This window comes from Natrix helvetica (assembly GCF_964273705.1).
Source record: "Natrix helvetica genome assembly, chromosome: Z".
In the NCBI taxonomy this organism is placed as follows: domain Eukaryota; kingdom Metazoa; phylum Chordata; class Lepidosauria; order Squamata; family Natricidae; genus Natrix; species Natrix helvetica.
Window position 1 is genome coordinate 133,781,650 of NC_138554.1, and position 19,766 is coordinate 133,801,415.

General features: G+C 41.2%; 1 protein-coding gene across 7 annotated transcripts in view; it reads left to right on the plus strand.

The window, feature by feature from the left end:
- The window catches only part of PRKAG2 (protein kinase AMP-activated non-catalytic subunit gamma 2), a 262,399-nt gene that overhangs the window by 231,928 nt on the left and 10,705 nt on the right, over nt 1-19,766 (plus strand). For all 7 annotated transcript variants that reach the window (XR_014176763.1, XR_014176764.1, XM_081970170.1 and 4 more), the window contains 6 exons: nt 8,076-8,157; nt 9,782-9,840; nt 15,275-15,320; nt 17,061-17,115; nt 17,825-17,951; nt 18,970-19,135. Coding sequence is in view for 5 of the 7 variants with exons in the window: in XM_081970170.1 (XP_081826296.1) it covers nt 8,076-8,157; nt 9,782-9,840; nt 15,275-15,320; nt 17,061-17,115; nt 17,825-17,951; nt 18,970-19,135 (535 nt within the window). In the remaining 2 variants the exon portion in view is untranslated. The remainder of the gene's footprint in view (nt 1-8,075; nt 8,158-9,781; nt 9,841-15,274; nt 15,321-17,060; nt 17,116-17,824; nt 17,952-18,969; nt 19,136-19,766) is intronic.

The window sequence follows — 19,766 nt, forward strand, 5'->3', positions numbered from 1 at the left end:
CACATACTGGATCTTGTGTTTGTCTCCGACCAGTGGACGAGTGATCTGGGAAGAGGAAATTTAGTCATCACGCCCCTGTCATGGTCAGATCACTCACTTCTCCAGCTGGACTTCCCTGGCGCTGCTCCCCACCGCGGGGAGGCGGAACCAGACTATCCCAGGTGGTTCCGCCCCAGGCGTCTGATGGAACCAGATAGGTTCCAGGCGGAGCTTGGGCCACCTCCTGCAGACCTGCCCCGCCCCCGGGCAGAGGACCTGGTAGCCGCTGGAATAATGCGGCCGCCGGTGCCTTGGACCGGGTGGCGCCTTTGCGGCCTCTCCGACGGCCACGATCGACCCGGGCCCCCTGGTTTAACGGGGAGCTAAGGGCGATGAAACGCCATAGGAGACACCTAGAGAGCAAGTGGAGGGCCTCCCGCTCCGAATCCGACCGAGCACAGGTAAGAGCCTATGTAAGGACTTACCTTGTGGCAATAAGAGTGGCCAAACTTCAGTATTGTGCCACCCTTATAGCGTCCGCAGAGAACCACCCTGCCGCCCTGTTTCGGGTGACCCGCTCCCTTTTGTCACAGGGGCAGCGGGACCCCCCATTGCTGGGCCGGGCAGAGGAATTTGGAGAGTTCCTGCAGGATAAAATCGATCGGATCCGAAGGGGATGGACCCACCTCAGTGCTCCAGTGGGGACGTCCGAGGCTAGTCTTGAGAGACCATGCTGGGAGGAGTTTGACCCTGTTGTCACCGAAGATTTGGACAGGTTGCGCGGGCGACTGCGAGCCACCACATGTTTATTGGACCCGTGTCCCTCCTGGTTGGTACTGGCCTCCTGGGAGGGCTCACGAGGCTGGCTACTGGGGCTGGTGAACGCTTCGCTGGGTGAGGGCCTTTTACCAACCGCCTTGAAAGAGGCGGTGGTGAGGCCCCTGCTCAAGAGGCCTTCTCTGGACCCAACGGAGCTAGCAAATTACCGTCCTGTCTCCAACCTTCCTTTCTTAGCGAAGGTTGTTGAGAGTGTGGTGGCTCAGCAGTTTCCGCGCCACCTGGAGGAAGCTGATTATCTAGACCCGCGCCAGTCCGGCTTCCGACCCGGTCACAGCACGGAGACAGCCTTGGTCGCGTTGGTGGATGATCTCTGGAGGGCAAAGGATGGGGGTTGTTCCTCCATCCTTGTCCTATTAGACCTCTCGGCGGCCTTCGATACCATCGACCATGGTATCCTATTGCGCCGTCTGGAGGGGTTGGGGGTTGGGGGCACCGTATTACGATGGTTCCACTCCTACCTCTCTGGCCGGACGCAATGTGTGTTGGCAGGAGAGGAGAGGTCGACCGCGAGGCCCCTTATCTGTGGGGTCCCACAGGGGTCGATCCTCTCGCCTCTCCTGTTCAACATATATATGAAGCCGCTGGGCGAGATCATCCGTGGTTTTGGGGTGGGATACCATCTGTACGCTGATGACACTCAGCTGTACATTTCCACCCCAAACCACCCCAACGAGGCTGTTGAAGTGATGTCCCGGTGTCTGGAAGCCGTACTGGTCTGGATGGATGACAACAGGCTCAGGCTCAACCCCTCCAAGACAGAGTGGCTGTGGCTTCCGGCTTCCCGGTTCAACCAGCATATGCCATCGCTGGCCATCGGGGACGATCAATTAGCCCCGGTGGAAGGGGCGCGCAATTTGGGCGTCCTCCTTGATGCCCGGCTGTCTATGGAAGATCACGTGGCAGCCGTGGCGAGAGGGGCGTTCCACCAGGTTCGCCTGGTGCGCCAATTGCGGCCCCTTTTGGACCGGGAGGCCTTGCGCACAGTCACTCACCCACCTTCAAAGCGCTCCATGGCACAGGGCCTAGTTACCTGCGGGATCGCGTCCTGCCCCATACATCCCTGCGACCCGTCCGCTCACACAGAGAGGGACTACTCCGGGTGCCCTTTGGAATGACCTCCCCCCAGACATCAGGACAACAACCGACCTTCGCTCCTTCCGTATGAAGCTGAAAACCTACCTGTTTCGACTAGCTGACCTGGCATAATACTACAACCTCTCCAGCCCAGGGCATTTTTAATTGGTAATTTTAGTTTTTAAGGGTTAATTTCACTGGGGTTTTAACTTTTTTAGGTATTGTAACTTATTTATTTATTCTTACCTCCTCTGTACGCTATATAATACTTTTGTACGTCGCCCCGAGTCCCTGTGGGGAGAGGGGGCGACTAATAAGTTCAAGTAATAAATAAATAAATAAATGGAAAGCAGCATTGAGGATCTCTTGAAGCTTCCTCTGGTAGACAATCCCATAGTGGCTTTGACTTCCAATTCTGTTCTTCCAGCTGCTGGAAGGACTTAAAGCAGAGGACAAGAGGGCGGAAAAGGCCTGCCATAAAACACATCAGGCCACCGCATGGGCCATGAGGCCCTCCTCTTCATCCTCTTATTTCAGTAGGGCATCCCTCTTCTGGCTCCGTATACTGCAATCCAAATTGCCAGCGAATGACACTAGACTGCGCTAGGATGTCAATAAAATCATTGCAGCAGTTGAATACTCAGCTGATGCTTCCCTTAATGCCACCAAATTTTCTTCGAGAGCCTTGGCCTCAAATGTAACATCATGCCATCTATTGTGGCTCAAACACTGGCAGGCTGACAGGAAGGCCAAGTGGAAGTTCACTTCTGCTCCCTTCAAAGGGGAGAGCTCTTTGGAGAGGACTTGGATTCGGTCTTAACAGAATCCAAGGATAAACACACTACCGGCTGTTACCAAGAAGTCTGACTGAAAGGTCACTCCTTTTTCCGCAGGCAGCCCTTTCGGAATGCAGACCCTCCAGCCTCTTCTGGAGGATTTAACCATTCCTATTCCCAGATGCAGGATCGTAGCCAGGACAGGGCAACATTCAGGGACAAAAATAGGGAACAGGGTAGTCGAGGTCCTTCCGAGGGGGGTGTTCCAACCACACCTTTCGTAGAAATAAGTGACCGTCACCAGTCTCCTCCCGTAGACAGCCGGTTACAACTGTACGCCAACCAGTGGGATGCAACAATGACAGACACCTGGGTCTTGAACACAGTCTGTCACAGCCTTACCCTAGACTTCCTCTCAGACCTCCATGGACATTTGTTCATTGCCCATTCCCCAAGTCAGTTCACAAACGTCAGCTAATGCAGGCGAGATCTGTCATCTGCTGGACATAGTGGCCATCGAGCAGGTTCCGATGGGCCAGGAGTGGAGGGGATTCTACTCCATCCTTTTCCTGGTCCCAAAGGCCTCGGGAGGCATGAGAGCCATAGTGGACCTCAAGAAACTCAACATTCATCTAGCATACAAGCGCTTCAAGATGCAATCACTTCAGACCATATTGGGTTGCATTAGGCAGGGCGACTTCCTGACGTCAATTGATCTGAAGGAGGTGTACCTGCACGTTCTCATTCATCCAGTGCATCACAAGTTTCAATTTGCAGACCAGCATTATCAATACAAGGCTCTTCCCTTCGGCCTATCATCGCCCCCCCAGGACATTTGCCAAGCTTCTGGCCGATGTTGCTGTACATCTCCGATCTTGTCCAGTGAGACTCGTTTGTTATTTGGATGACATCCTGTTGATGTCATCATCCAGGGAGCAGGCGTGTCGGGATCTCAGCATCACCATCCATACCCTTGAACAATACAGCTTCTCCGTCAATCTGGAAAAGAGCCACCTGAAGCCAACCTCCAGAATCCAGCATCTGGGCACAGTGATCGACTCCAGGACCTGCCAAGTGTTCCTCACACAGGAGCGAATGGACAGCATCACATCCCTTGTGAGTCAGATCCAGAGGTCCAAGTCAGCACCTCTCGTCAATTTACCCCAGCTGCTGGGGAAACTGATCTCGTGCATCACAGTAGTTCCCTGGGCACGGCTGCATGCACGGGATCTTCATGGTTCCTTCTCCCGTTTCAACGATGCAAGGCCAGCAACTCCAAGAGGGTGGTGAGCGTTCCTCCACAAGTGATCCGGTCACTCTGGTGGTGGTAGTCCGCAGCTCTGAAGAGGGGGTCCCTTTTCAAGGAACTAGAGCGTCTGGTCATAACGGACGCCAAATTGTACAGCACGGGCGCCCATCTGCAGACTCACGTGGCGCAGGGCAGATGATCACAGGCGGAGCTCGCACACAACATAAATTGGCTGGAGCTCAGAGCTGCCAGGCTAGCCCTGCGCCACTTCCATCACTTCATTGAAGGATGCCACGTCTTAATACTGATGAACAACATCGCCACCAAGGCCTATGTCAACCACCAGGGCAAGACTCGATTGAGAGACTTCATGTTGGAGGCGGAAGCCCTAGGGCAATGGGCAGAGCGCCACCTCAAATCATTGAGAACGGACCACATCTCAAGGGAGGAGAATGTCACAGCGGGCTGGCTAAGCAGAACATCCATCAGCTACTCGGAATGGTGGCTTTATCCGTCTCTGTTTCACCAATTGACCCAGGGGTTCGGACATCTGATGGTAGACCTGTTCGCCAGTCCAGCAAACCCCTCCCCCGGTTCTTCTCAAGATTCCAATGTTCCAGCGCGGAAGGGACGAATGCTCTTCGATGCCGCTGGCCTCCCAGCCTATTATACGCCTTTCCACCTCTCCCCCTGATACCTCAGGTGATCAGGAAGATCTTGTTGGAGGGCGCTGAAGTACTACTACTCACCCCGCACTGGCCAAGGACCTGGTTCACTGACCTTGTCAGCCTATCAGCCCAAACACTGGTGCATACCTCAGGAGCAAATCTCCCTCAGCCAAGGGGCCATTCCACATCTGGATCCTCAATGGCTCCAATTGGCCGTTTGGCACTTGAGGGGTACCTCCTGAGGCAGTACAACTTCTCTGACAAGGTCATCCGCACGGTCCAGGCGTCCAGGCGACCTTCTACGGTGCGGATCTATGACGCAACATGGACTATGTTTTCCTCCTGGTGTCAGTCCCATCACATCGTTGCCACAGCAGCGACCATTCAACAAATCCTGGATTTTCTCCAGGAGGGGTTGGACAAGGGCCTCGTCCCCAACACTCTACAGAGACCGACGGCTGCTCTAGCCACCATTTTGTCCAGAGACTCTTCTCAACCACTCAGCAGACACCCAAGTGTCCGCAGTTTCTTGAAGGGGGCCACCAACCTATGCCCCCCAACGGTACACCCATACCCTACTTGGGATCTATCGATTGTCCTGCAGACCCTAACATCGGTGCCAATTCGCTCCATTAGCCTGCCACTTTTGTCGTTTAAAACTGCTTTTCTCTTAACCATCACCTCAGCACGCAGAATTTCTGAGTTGGCAGCGCTCTCAGTTAGGGAGGACCTTTGCATTATACATTCGGACAGAGTCATTCTGCGATTGGATCCAGCTTTTCTCCCAGAAATTAATACCTTATTCCATAGGACTCAGGAGGTCATCCTCCTCGACTTCTGCTTGCACCCCAGACATCGCAGGGAGCGCACCTGGCAAACATTGGACGTGCGGTGCGGGCATACAAGAAGAGGACAGCCAGCTTTCGCAGGTCAGAATCGTTCTTCATATCCTTTCAGCCGACCTCCATGGGCAGGAAGGTATCATTTTCTACCATAGGACGTTGGCTGCGCGCCTGCATTAAGTTAGCTTACGAACATCAAGCCAAGCCTGTTCCTCATCATATAACTGTGCATTCCACAAGGAGCACTGCAACTACGGCCGCTTGGGCCACGCAAGCGCCTATCGAGGAGATCTGCAGGGCAGCTATTTGGTCCTCACCATCTCCATTCATTCGGAATTACAGATTGGACTCTTTCACATATGCTGAGGCTTTGTTCGGCAGGAGAGTCTTACAGCGGGTCCTCGCGGCTCCAACTAACCAGGATATTCCTTCTTCCCACACTGGGATTAGATAGCTTGGGTATGTCCCATGCTTGGACACTCCAAGCAGCGTCTAGGAGAATGACCATTGGCTTACCTGAATGGTCATTTTCTAGGTGCTGCGGGAGTGTCCAACCCCGCCGGGGGTCGCCGTGGATGTGTGACATCACCTCAATGGGCATAACCTTTATTATTTATAACATCTTTATAGTTTAATCCCTTCATTTTTTAAACTGAGCCTCTAAAGGGAGCAGGAGGCATGGCTACACAAACTTTGAACTCAGTCCTTGGGCAGCAAGCTAAAGTTAACCCAAGCTTGGACACTCCCGCAGTGCCTAGAGAATAATCATTCAGGTAAGCCAACGGTCATTTTCCATGTAGCTGTAAAGAATTGGGCTTTCATCTCTCTTGGATGCCATCTAGTGGTGGACACCAAAGGTGTATTTCCCGGAAAAGATTTGAAGAATTGGAACTTGAGAAATCAGTTTATTGAGTTGTGTCTCAAATCACAGCATACATACAGTTGTAATCATTGAAAAGAGTGAAGTCTCCCTCAAAATCTATAATGAACTGAGTTTTTAAAAATATAATTCTATGAGAGGAGGAAATGAACAACCAGAACTTCCCAAAAAGCATCTGTTGGATATATAATTCCTTTTCTATAGTAATAGAAGAGCGAATTTCTTCCAATTATGCCCTTATTTTGTGCATGAAAAGGCAGTCTGCATTTTCCTGGTTTTCTGGTCAACCAATCAATTTTAAAAGTGGGAGAGGGATTGTGGAAGCAAGGAAATCTATCTTCCTTGTAGTCAGAATGTCACTGGAGAAGTGGCAAATAAGTTGAGTAGACAGTCTTCAGATATAGAGTTATGGAGCTCAACAGATGATAAACTTTCTGCTGCAGAAAACAGCTTTATGGATGAGACCTAAAAATATGTTGTTATGGATTTAGAAATCAGAGCCAGAGGATAGCAGCTAAGCATACTTCAGGGTAAAGGTGGTTTTAAAATTGACAGCAGTTCCCATCATTTTATTTTAGGCTGCCCAACATCTAATTTCAGTATAGGTTCAAATTAGGTAATTCCATTTTAAACTTGACAAAAAATGAGAAATGACAAGAGAAAACCAAGATTACAAATAATGTTGCTTGGAAACTCCATTAAATTCATTTTAATAATGTGGTTATTGAACAGTATGGTTCTCATTTGTAAGGATCCTAGTTCTTTGCACAAAAAACTGATAATTTTGAAATAGACATATAACACATACAGTACACTGTCATATTCCTTATAAAGCTTTCTTCTTGAATACTGCTAGTCATAACATATTACTGTGGTGATAAATGATTTTTTTAGTACTAACAAAAGTAGCTGTGATTTTTTTCCCCCCTGAAAAATGTATAATTTCACTGCAGGTTTCTTATAAAATAAGCAGTTATCATGACTTTGAATGTTGTAGATGAGAAAGGAAGGCAAAAATTAAATGACCTTTTCTCTTACATACATCCTAATGTGTTTAATTTTTATTTTAGTTTACTTCATTGTCGTTGCACCTTGTACAACAAAATTAAATGCGATCTTCAGTGTACAATGACAGTTCAGGTTGTGGTTGTTAAGGAATCCTGTGCAGTCATTAAGCACAACATCAGGTGGTGGCTGGTTTCCTCATTGACTTGACTTATTGGAAGCTGCCAGTGAAGATCATAAGTGGTGATGATGTGACTGTGTGCCGGTTGCCAAGTGCCCCAATCATGATCCTCTGACGGTGGGGACACTGCGACAGCCACAACTTCAAGGACCGACCATAAGTCTTCTTGTTGAGCGCTGTTGTAACTTTGAATGGTTGCCGAACGAGAAGTCACTAAGTGAGGACTATCTGTATAGTCAAAAGCCCTTCCCTGTCTTTCATGGTTGACAAAGCATAATTTGGTGGGCTCTGTAGTACCCTGGGGTCTCTGGCCTGCTGGCAAAATCTCTCTTCATGCTTTTTGAAAGAATCTCGGGGCGGGGGGCAACCTTAATATTTCTGGAAGGATGATGTTCCACGTATATTTTGCCTCATTTCTTCAGTTTTCATTTAGTTAGAAGCGTTTTTTTAAATGATCCCTGTCATGCAACTATTGCTGTTTTTTGGTTGCATGTGTATGTGTGTTTCAAACTCAAAATAGATATTTATTTCCAAATAACTGCCGTTAAGATAATTTCTTGCTGTGTTTTTCTTTTTTTCAGGTAAAGAAAGCTTTCTTTGCTTTAGTGGCAAATGGTGTTCGAGCAGCTCCACTGTGGGAGAGTAAAAAACAAAGCTTTGTAGGTAGGATGATATTTGTTGGTATGAAATTATAGAAAAATAGTACGAATGACTTTTTTCCTTCTTTTTTCTTTCTTACTTTTATACTAAAAATGTGGCTTCAAGTATATAGTCGAAAATCAATTTAATGATCCTCCATTTAGCAGATTTTAGATGCAATGGACCAAATTTCTGTCTAGGCATGTCTTCAAAATAATGGACAAATCTGATGTAACTGAAGTAGTTCAGATGAAACAGCTACATTTGCATTAATGTTAGGTCATCCATAGTGATTTGCATCATTTTGGCATGCTGTTATGTGATGATGTGATTGCTGCAATTCATATAATTGGTTATTAAGTGGACAGTTGAGAGTAATAGACTCACCTCCTCCCCACCCATGCATTATAACAATATTTCCTTGCATTGGGAAAACATGGTTTTCTGATAAGCGACAAGCCCATGTGAGAAATCTTAAAATTGGAAACTTTCAATTTTAAATATACAGACATTTGTAAGTGATATCTGAATTTGTGTATGATTTCTTTATATTCTTGCATTTGTACTGTGGTATAATAACAAGAATATAAAGAAATCATACATAGACTATTTGGCCATTAACTAGATTTTAAACAAAGTACACACTATAAGTACATCCTACAAAGGGAACTGTATTTAACTCAGAAGTAAAAACTTCCCAATCTCCTTGTAGTCATGACAGAAGAAAGGAGAATGGGGTAAGTAAATATTAAGCATAAGGCTTGCTGCAGGTCATGCAAGTAGTGAGAAACTAGGACTTGCTATCATATCTAACAATTCCAGTCACAGAACAAGGAAAAAAATCTTAAGTATTTGAAAGATTTCTCATGAATATTTGCATTTTGATGCTGATCGTTTTAAAGAATTTGACCATTTTGGATCAGGTCTGGAAAACATATAAGATAGCATTAACTTTTAGAATTCAGTTCTGAACAAAGATTATATATCATTTTTTGGTACAACTAGAAGAGTGCTCAAAGATTATCTTTGGTTGTGCTTAAGAAATATGAGCAGTTTTTCTCGCATATAAGTCTATTTGCATTTCAAAGGAAATATGTTTTAGCTGTATCCAATCTATATTAATCAGATATCTGCTTTTTAATTTTTTTATTCTGATTGAAGACTGCAACTTACTATTCTAAATAAGACTATTCCGAAATCAAGGATATAGTGATAATTTATTTTTAGTTGGTCTCCCACTAAACCTCAGTATTAGAGGCTATTTACATGAAGCATTAAATTAAATTTTGCCACCTCTGAAAACAAGTTTAGAACTTGTATGCCTTTTAGTCCTTTAATATTCTAAAATGGAATTCTTAAGGAGCAAAGAATAGTTGGGAACTCCTATGTAACCGTCAAATTTTACTTTAACTGAAAAACAGTTCTAACACTTTGGTGAATAGATATTAAAACTTTAAATTTTGTGGGGTAATTATGATATCGCAACTCTTACTGTGATTTGTGAAGAATAAACATTACTATGTTTGTCTATATTTCCAGGACTTCACTTGGGCTTTTTGTCACTTACCAGTAAATCTGTAAAGTTTAACTAAGTTAAAAACAGATTGGAAAACTGGATTAAATTTACTTTTTCTTCGCCTTGTTACAGGAATGTTAACTATAACAGATTTCATTAATATACTGCATAGATACTACAAGTCTCCAATGGTAGGTACCACCTCATAATTACAGCTTTTACAGATAAAACAGGATAACTGAAATAAAAGTATTAATATAACAATGGTTAAGAGAAAGAATACCATTCTAGCTTGGTACATAAATACGGAATTTTCCTACTTTGCTGTAATCTGTAAGTGTAAAACTGAACAGGATTTTTCAATATGATTACAGCTGATTATTGCCAAATGAAAAGAAAAATACCTGTTCCCTAGATGGTAGTAATGATTGGACCAGAAATCCTTTGATGTGTTTTGGGAAATATACAAACAATGGAATAGATCTAGTGTGATTGGTTACTATTCGACTGCAGAAACTTAAATAGATGTGTAGCTTAAATAGCTACGTAGATAATTAGTGGATTTTGAGTAAATCAGTAATTCTCAGCCTAGTGCATTCATAAGGCAACTTATAATAATTAGCTGTTTACAATGCAGCTTAATAGTATAGCAACATTATATCCAAATCTAATACTCTGAAGTCTCCATACAGAGATGTCTGGAGAAAGAGGATGGCTAGTAAGTAAGCAAGTATCGCTATATAAACCTCACCTTTTATATACTTTCATGCCATGTTGCAACACAGGTATAAAAGGGCAGAGCTAATGTTGTGATTTGATTCACCTTTCAATTTGGGACATAACGATTATTAGGAAGACATCTATGTTTCTATTTTTGTATCCAGCCTGAAATTAGTTATTCCTGATATTTGAATATAGTAACTGTATTTGAACCTGCCAATAACTGAAAATGAAATATTTCTCCTTTACCCATACCGTTCAAATGTACATATTTGATACTTGTTGATCTGTTTCTCTGTTCAGTCATATATCTGCATATTGTTAAAACCACATATATTTACATAAATTATTTTGGACATGGCAGTTTCTGGAGACAATAGAAAAGGAAAAAAATACAAAGACCTGCAAATGAAAATAGAACAACTGTGGCAAAAGAAAGCAAAGATAGTACCAATAATAATAGGCATCTTGGATGCAATCCCAAAACAACTTAAGCATCCATTGAAGACTATCTGCATTAACAAATTCACCATCAGTTAATTGCAAAAAGCGGCTTTATTCAGAGCAGCTTACATCATGTGATGATACCTGTAACACCATCAACATTTGCATGCCTCAGGTCCTTGGAATGGACTTGATTGGCGGATAAAATGCCAAATCTTGTCTGAATCTGGCTGATTCTGTGATGAACTATAATAATTTCCTGTACTGACCTTTCAGTAAGTGTTGTGTTAAGGGAAAACCACTAAATTATTTTCCACGTTATTAGTCTTTCTTCTCGGGTTTTTTTTTTTCTTTTTCTGTTTTACTGAATTTGGGATAATGAAAATATTGAGACGATACTTTTTTCACCTGGAAGTTTACACAAGAGTTTTAAAAGTGGACATAGCTAAAGTAGTACACAGAGCCAGCTGAAGCAAATGTGATATTTAATCTTTCTAAAAGAAATAATCTTATTTCTTATATGCAAATTAACTATGCCTGCCAATTTGTAACACAAATACTCCTTGCTATTGGCATTTATGAAAAATGTAGAGGAAAGGAAAACCAACTTAAAAAGTTGCTGGCATTTGGAAATCTAAATGTTACAGTCTGGTTACCTAAGAAACAGATTGTCCTCCCACAGTAATTCTGTTCATCCTGTCTTCAAATCCCAAATGTACAATTACTGCATTTGCTTATCTTCTTTACTTCCTAGCAGTAGCATCTGCACTTATTTTGTATCTCATACTCCAGTACATTCAACTATAATTGCTCAGTCATAAGTAGGAAATAATATATACATCAAGAAAAGAAAAGTGAATCAAGCTGTAGACTAATGTTCAATCAGGACTGCCAAACTACCAATGCATTAAATAGGATGAAAATTTTTCCTTCATGTGTATTCCCTTAAGACTGACCTCAGTGTAGTTTCCTTTAAACACACAAATGTGCCATGATCCTTAGTTGAGTGCTTCTGTTATATTATGTTTGCAGCATTGAATGGTATATTACTGCACTGCTCATCTCACACTAGTTTTGGTGGTCTTGTCCTAGATTCATTGTGTAAATAATAATTACATTAACTTAACCAGTTGGTTCAGTGCACCATCTTATTATGGATTCCATGCATCATTTTTGATATAGTATGGCTGTAGTTGTTTTCATTAATTTGGAATGAGGTGACTTTCTTACAACAGTGAACAAGGCTTTTTTTTATTCAAATGCAAGCACATTCCTTTCACTGCTGAACATATTGGAGTGCAGAATAATCATAAATAGAGTTTTAAATATGAATAGAAAACCAGGAGGAAGGGGTGTCAACAAAACAGATCTCGTATGGCTGTATGTGCAGGTGCCCCATAATATCATACATACATACATAATATCAAGGTTGCCAACTCCAGCAAAGTTACTTCCACCAAGGGGAAGATAGAATTGTTGGAAACTTAACTTGTATTATTGTTTCAAAAGTTGGAAAAATCTGCTTTAGGCTGCCACGTTTTGCCAAGTGTCAGGCAGTGGTAGTGGCAATTTTCTTTGAGGACCCATGGACAATTAAGATACAGTAAGTTAGGAGGTTTTAAGCTCTATTCTTAACTTTAGCAGAAAGATAACAGAAACTTAAAAGTAAATATATCAGTCAAGGTGATGAACAATATACCCTTCTTCAATTCTTAGAAGCCCTAGGGAAACAATAACAGAAAACCCCCAAGATTACTTAATTTGGCACCTGTTTCTCTGCACAATTACCAGACATCCCATGTGCCATAAGTTTGCATGATGAAAGATCAGATCATACCATCATGGGATCATGTAGAAAAGGTCATGAGAATCTGCTACCAGGTGTAAACTATTAAGCTCCTGGCACATGGTCTGGTGACAAAAGATCCTGGTATTGCCCTTGGAATTGGGAACTTCAATACAGACTTAAAGGTTGTGTGACTGGTATATCTTGGTATATCTCCATTATTCCATAGGGTATTTAAAGGAAGAGTTTTGACCTGGGCTGGGGGTTTGAGCATCTTGGGGTCTTTCCACTGTTATTCCACTGGGGCTCCTGACAGGTAATGAAGGGGTTTGTTGTGCTCTTATGTTTCTGTTTACATTTGTCTTGGTTTAATTAAGAAACTGTGATAAAGTTAACTGCAGCAGTGCATTTTTTATTTTATTTTTGGAACTGCCTTCTTCCTGAGATCTGGATGGCTTCAATCCAGTTGGCCTTCTGAAAGCCTGCATATACTCAACTTGTTGGCCAGGCCATTAGTGGAAGCTTAGTATGCCTGTTGCTATATGAATTGTCTTGATTATAGTGTGATCATTATTTTTAATTGTATTGAGTTTTTATTAATATCTGGTTTACCAACTTTGTTAACTTGGTTAAAAAAGATAAATATAACAGGAAAAAGAGGCTGGGAGGACAGGATCAAGGAGATAAAAAGTGACAAAATATAGGAAAAAACAAAACAAAAACTGACTTCTGACTTCCTTCTGTATGGATACAAATATATAGTAAGGTAATCTCCTAAACCTAAACATCCACAAAGATATACGTATCTAAAAATAAAAATAAGCAATATTTCTATATAATGGCAGATCTAATTGTTGAATCCTAAAATCAAATTTTTATTTTTTTATTAAAATGTCTTCATATATTGCTTAGTAGCTACACAAAATTGTTTAAGATGAGTGCTGATATAACTTCTCCAAAATAAATGAATAAATATTATGCAGCAACAGAATATATTTGCATCTAGTAAATATGAGGCCCTTGTAGTATTATTTCCAAATATTTCTGAACTGTTCATAGCATTCCTTTGTTGGTGAGCTGCTGGGAATTGTTTGACAGCAACTAGAGACCATAGATTTCCAATTCCATTGTAAAGAATGCATGCCAGTACCTGCCCTTCACTTCATTAGCAAGATCCAGCAGTCTCATCATTCAATTTTACCATTATTTTAAAAGGAGGAATTCAACTGAGGACAATTTTTATTTGAATAGTGTTCTTCACTAAGATGTTATTTTGAAAGTACTGTTAACACTGTTCGATTTTAAATGAATAGTAGCTGGAGAAGCACATTTTTTTTTTAATTTGTGTACAAATTTAATATCAAGAATTTAATGCCGTAAGGAAGAACAGCTTTGTTTTCAGAATCTACTCTCCCTGTATACCATTAACTATACATATACTTTCTGCTTTTTAATTTTTTTCCTGATTTCCTTCCATTTGAGTTGGGTAAACTATGATCAGAGGTGGATTCCTACTGGTTCAGTAGAACTGGTAGTGACATGCCGGTCACAGAAACGGGAGTGATGCAGGCTGGACACGGCTCCAAACCGGTTTGTCGTCTCCACCACTGCCATCTTTTTTTTTTTCAAATTTCTATTAATGTGCTTGCAGCACGCATTCAGCACACGAGCGAACAGTAGTAATGCTAGCCAGAACCCCACCCCACCCTGACTATGATAAATTAATCAGTGTAAGCTTCTATTCATTATAACACTGATGTGTTTCACAATGGCTTGTACAATGTAAGATATGTACCATTCCTCATATATATTAAAATGTAAGCTGGTTCTGTAGTCTTCATTTTTGAAAGAAAAATCATAGCTTCCAATGCCTTAGATTGGTAGTTTTGTAATTCTAGTTCCTAGGAAACTGAACTCCCACTTAGCATTTACTTGTTAGAACCAACAGGGGAAAGGATTAAAAATTGAAAAAGGAAACAAAGTAGGAGGAAATGTTATTTGGTGATTAACACTGTTCAGACTAGTATTCTGTTGGGGACCATTGATATTAGAAAATAAAATGTATTTTTCAAAGCACTGTAGGATGAAACATTGGAGAGAAATTCATCTTCTAACCAAATTGTTTCTTTTTAATGCAACATTGACAGAAATAATAGTGAACTGAATATAGTTCTTAATTCTAATAACTGGAATCCGGTATATCTATTATGTAGAAGACCTGTATATAGAGCTGAGCATTCGATCACTTTCCTAATTATGGCAAGCTCCTTGGTTGAATTTTAAATTTGTTTATTCTCTAGCCCTTGCTTATATGGAGACAACTTAGTATTGTGGTTAAAGGCGCTGGGCTAGGAACTGAAAGGCTTAGTCATGAAGCCAGCTGGATGACTTTGGTCCAGTCTTTCTCTCTCAGGCCTAGGAAAGAGGCAATGGCAAACTGTTTCTAAGAATCAGGTCAAGAAAAATGGCAGGGACTTGCCCAGGGAGCTGCCAGGATCAGGAATTATTTCAGAGCAAATACTCATATACAAACCACCCAAAAGCTCATCACTTAGAAAAAAAATCCCTTTAAAGCCCCCTTTTTTCTGTCCTCAATATTTTTATTCAAAGATGTCATTATATTAATGACTTTTAAAAATATAAATATGTGGCCCTTTTGTCTTTCTTTTTTATAGGTACAAATCTACGAACTGGAGGAGCACAAAATTGAAACATGGAGAGGTAAGTATATGATGTAAACCATTCAAAATGAATGTGATCCACCAAATTAGCTGTGCAACTCTATTAGATCTTTTATCATCCCCCAAATCAAAGAATGGTAATATACCTGTAAATGGGTCATATCCTAGCATGCAGAACTAACAATGTGTCTTGACGCTTGTTCCAGTAAGTGAGAGTATTATTATTTTTTTGTACTTCTACAGGTAGTCATAGAGTTACAACCACAATTGAGCCCAACATTTATGTTGCTAAGTGAAACATTTGTTAAGGTAGTTTTGCCCCATTTTGCAACCTTTCTTGCAGCAGTTGTTAAGAGAATCATTGCAGTTGTTAAGTTAGTAACATGGTTTTTAAGCGAATGTGGCTTTCCCATTGACTTTGCTTGTCAGAAGGTTTCAAAAGGGGGAATTACAGGACCCTAGGACAGTGATGGCGAACCTTTTTTGGCTCGCGTGCCAAAAGGGGAGGAGGGCAGGGGCTCATGAGTGGGCGTGCCGCACCCATAGTGCAATGCATGACCCCCAACGTGCATGCACACATGACAGACGCTACCTCTATTTTTTGCATGCTTTTTTCTCCCTCTCCAGGCTCCAGAGGCTTTATAGGAGCCTGGGGAGGGTGAAAACAGCCTCCCCCATTCCCCCCCCCCATGGAGGCTTCAGGAGCTTCCCTGAAGCCTCCAGAGCTCAAAACAACGGCCCTTTGAGCAAACTGGAAGTTCAGGAATGGACTTCGGTTTGCTTGTAGGGCCGGTTTAAGCCCTCTGAGGCCTTCTGGAGGCTTCCCTGAAGGCTCTGGAGGATGAAAAATGACACTACGAGCAAACTGGAAGTCTTTTCCTGAACTTCCGGTTTGCCCATAGGGCTGGTTTTTTGCGCTCCGAAGGCTTCAGGGAAGCTCCTGAAGCCTCCAGAGGGCCTCGGGTGGTGGGGAGGCTGTTTTACCCCTCCCCAGGTTGCTATAAAGCCTCTGGAGCCTGGTGAGGGTGAAAAATAGCCTCCCCAAAAGGCTAAAGTTAGCTGGCCAGCATGCGCATGCCTCGCATGCCCTGACAAATGGTTCCGCATGCCACCTGTGGCACATGTGCCATAGGTTCGCCATCCCGGCCCTAGGACATTTCAACTGTCATAAATGTGAACCACTTGCCAACCATCTGAATTTGGATCATTTGACCATGAGGATGCTGCAATGGTTGTAAGTCATTTTTCCCAGTGACGTTGCAACTTTGAACGGTCACTAAATGAACTGTTTTAAGTCGAGGACTCCCTGTATATTATTTCATTCACATTATCTTTCTCATATAATCATTGCAGTGATTTCCCCCAGTGAAAAAACAGTTATATTGTAGATAGTGACTATGAGTCATGTCTTAGTTTTATTTTATTGATAGGTCTTCTAGACCTGCCATGTGTTGTAGAAAAATATTGATAGCCTACTGAGTTTAAAAGTAAATAAATTACCCTCCGGAAATGTAAACACTTGGGTAATCCCAACCTTCATCTAAAATACTTTCCACAATTTTTGTTATAATTGTAATATTCATCCTCAGACTATAGTGACCTCTAGTGGTTATTTGGTTCTGAAAACTATTTTTCCAATTTTCTGTTTATTATGATTATTTAATTATTTTTGAATTAAAAAGTCAATAGGTGCTCATTTCTTTACAACATAAATGTTTGTTGTTATGAAACATTAATTGAATATTATAGGTTTATGAGAATATTCTTTTTAATTATACAGAGCTTTATTTGCAAGAAACCTTTAAACCCTTAGTGAATATTTCACCTGATGCAAGGTATATAATTATTTTCCTTACCTTTTTTATTTCTAAATTATGTTAATGTTTTATTATAAACTGTTATTTTTATCACACTATTTCAAAGAACTTAAAACTAATTCAATATCTGTCAGAAGTTAGGATTTTGATGGCACTCATTTATCTGATACTCATTTAAATGTTCTTTGTATTGATGACTTTGATTGATGACTTGTATAGATGAGCTTGAGGCAGCGATTGCTCAGCAGTTAAAGGAGCTGAGCTCCTTGAACCCAGGTTCAAGACCTATGTGCTGTGCAACAGAGTGAGCTCCTGTTCCTGCCCCATTCCTGCCCACCTAATAGTTCAAAAGCTGCAAATGCAAGTAGATACAATTTCAGATACAATTTCACAATTTCCTTGAATTTTGTATACTAAAAATCATTTATACTTTGGATTTTGAGTACTTCTTTTGTAGTGGGAAAATGTGTTTTTGAAATAAATAAATAAATAGAATGGTACAGTGGTGAAATTCAATTTTCTTTACTACCGGTTCTGTGGGCGTGGCTTGGTGGTGTGGCAGGGGAAGGATACTGCAAAATCTCCATTCCCACCCCACTCTGGGGCCAGACAGAGGTGTTATTTGCCGGTTTTCCGAACTACTCAAAAATTCCACTATCGGTTTTCTAGAACCTGCTGAATTTCATCCCTGGAATGGTACTAATAATTGCAATTATTTTCTCTTTAGCCTTTTTGATGCTGTATATTCACTGATCAAAAACAAAATCCACAGATTACCAGTTATTGATCCTGTGAGTGGAAATGCACTTTATATACTTACCCATAAAAGAATACTCAAGTTTCTCCAGCTTTTTGTAAGTAGAACTATAATTTTATTCTGTTCTAATTAATTAGTAAATCAATTGTATGAATGTTAAAACATATATCCTGGGTCTATGTCAGTACACTCATTACATGTACCTTCCAGTTTGCAAAATGCAAATACCAGTATATTGACTAGCCAGATTGTTTCTACATCATAAATTCTACCTTGTATAGAAAAGCACAATTTAGTAAAGTCTACTTTGGTTGCATTAGCATGGTTAGCTGCATGTGGCATAAGTAGGTGTAAGGCAGACAATTTGGTTGGCACCTTATCTATTACATTAAAAATGGTATATGAAAGTGTTGACTATCCCAAGTGATAATGGGTTATGGAGGTCAGTATCGATGCCATCTTTTGAACACCATGGCATATAGAAGGTTGAGACATGAAATGTAAGAGTAAGAAATGGTAGAAACATGAACTGTCAGGTGAAATAAAATAAAGAAAAATAAAATTCAAACCTATTGGCCCTGCTGAAGTAGAGCTGCTCAGCTTGTCCTCCTGTGTTTTAGATCCCTGCCATTCCTGATTCATTAATATCTCCTGGGAGGGGGGCAGGTAGTGGGGGTTTATTTAGTGAAAAATATATATTGGAAAGAGATGTACACTTTTCATGACACATACAGGAAGAATTAACACTGAAAGTTTCAAAGCTGTGAAAGTTTTATCTAAGATGATCTCTGACGTTCCAAATAAGGACAATGGTAAAAGTAGAGTATTCCATTGATAGAAGTATTGTGAGGATGAAACATAAAATAACTAAAAGCTGAATATTCATTTTAAACAAATGTGACATTTAGATTTGAGTTTTACACAATAATTTTAGGCTTACTAAATTTCAGAATTGGTTTAAATATTTAAAGATTTATTTAAAGATTTGTTGAAGAGGAAGAACTGAAGAATACATTCCTTGTGCACTTTTTAAAAAAAGAATATTGGCTTACATGCCTGGAGAACGCTTTTCAAATAATTATTTTTTAAAATTTGTCTTTTATATTTTTTTCAAGGTGTCAGAAATGCCAAAGCCTGCCTTCATGAAGAAAAACCTGGATGAACTTGGAATAGGAACTTACCATAATATTGCCTTTATACATCCAGACACTCCTATCATTAAAGCCTTGAATATATTTGTAGATAGAAGGATATCAGCACTACCTGTTGTGGATGAGTCAGGTGAGCAATAAGGATTATCAAGTTTGTTACTGCTTGTGAGTACTAAAGACTGGAAATGTTTTTAAATTTTAAGAAGAAAACCACAAAATGTATATGTGCAAGATTGAGATCTGAAGCACTTTTATGCCCACACTACATCAAAATATTGTGCATCCTAATTAAGAAAATCTTTGAAGATTTCATTATTTAATCAGATCAATGTTTCTCAGTGTTGACAAATTTAAGATGCATGGTTTTCAACTCCCACAATTCCCCTCCCAACATTCTGGATAACTTCCTATAGCTTCATGTGGATGGCTTAAAAAAAAGTAATGAAAATTATTCCAAGAAACCCTAAAAATCATATTACTGGGAACTAACATAGTTCTGCAACATCATCTGGGAGTTGGTCAGCCAAAAAATAAGGCTAATCACTCCACATCATCGCCAATGCGGTGTCATGCTGCGCCAAAGTCCAGGAAAACAACTGAGATTTGTTCAAAAGGTAAGTCATTCACCAAAATTGTTAATATTCTAAAACAGCATCTAAATCTACCGTGTTTCCCCAAAAATATGAGGTGTCCTGAAAATAAGGCCATGCCATATTTTTCAGGTGGGCAAAAATATAAGCCCTCCCCTAAAAATAAGCCCC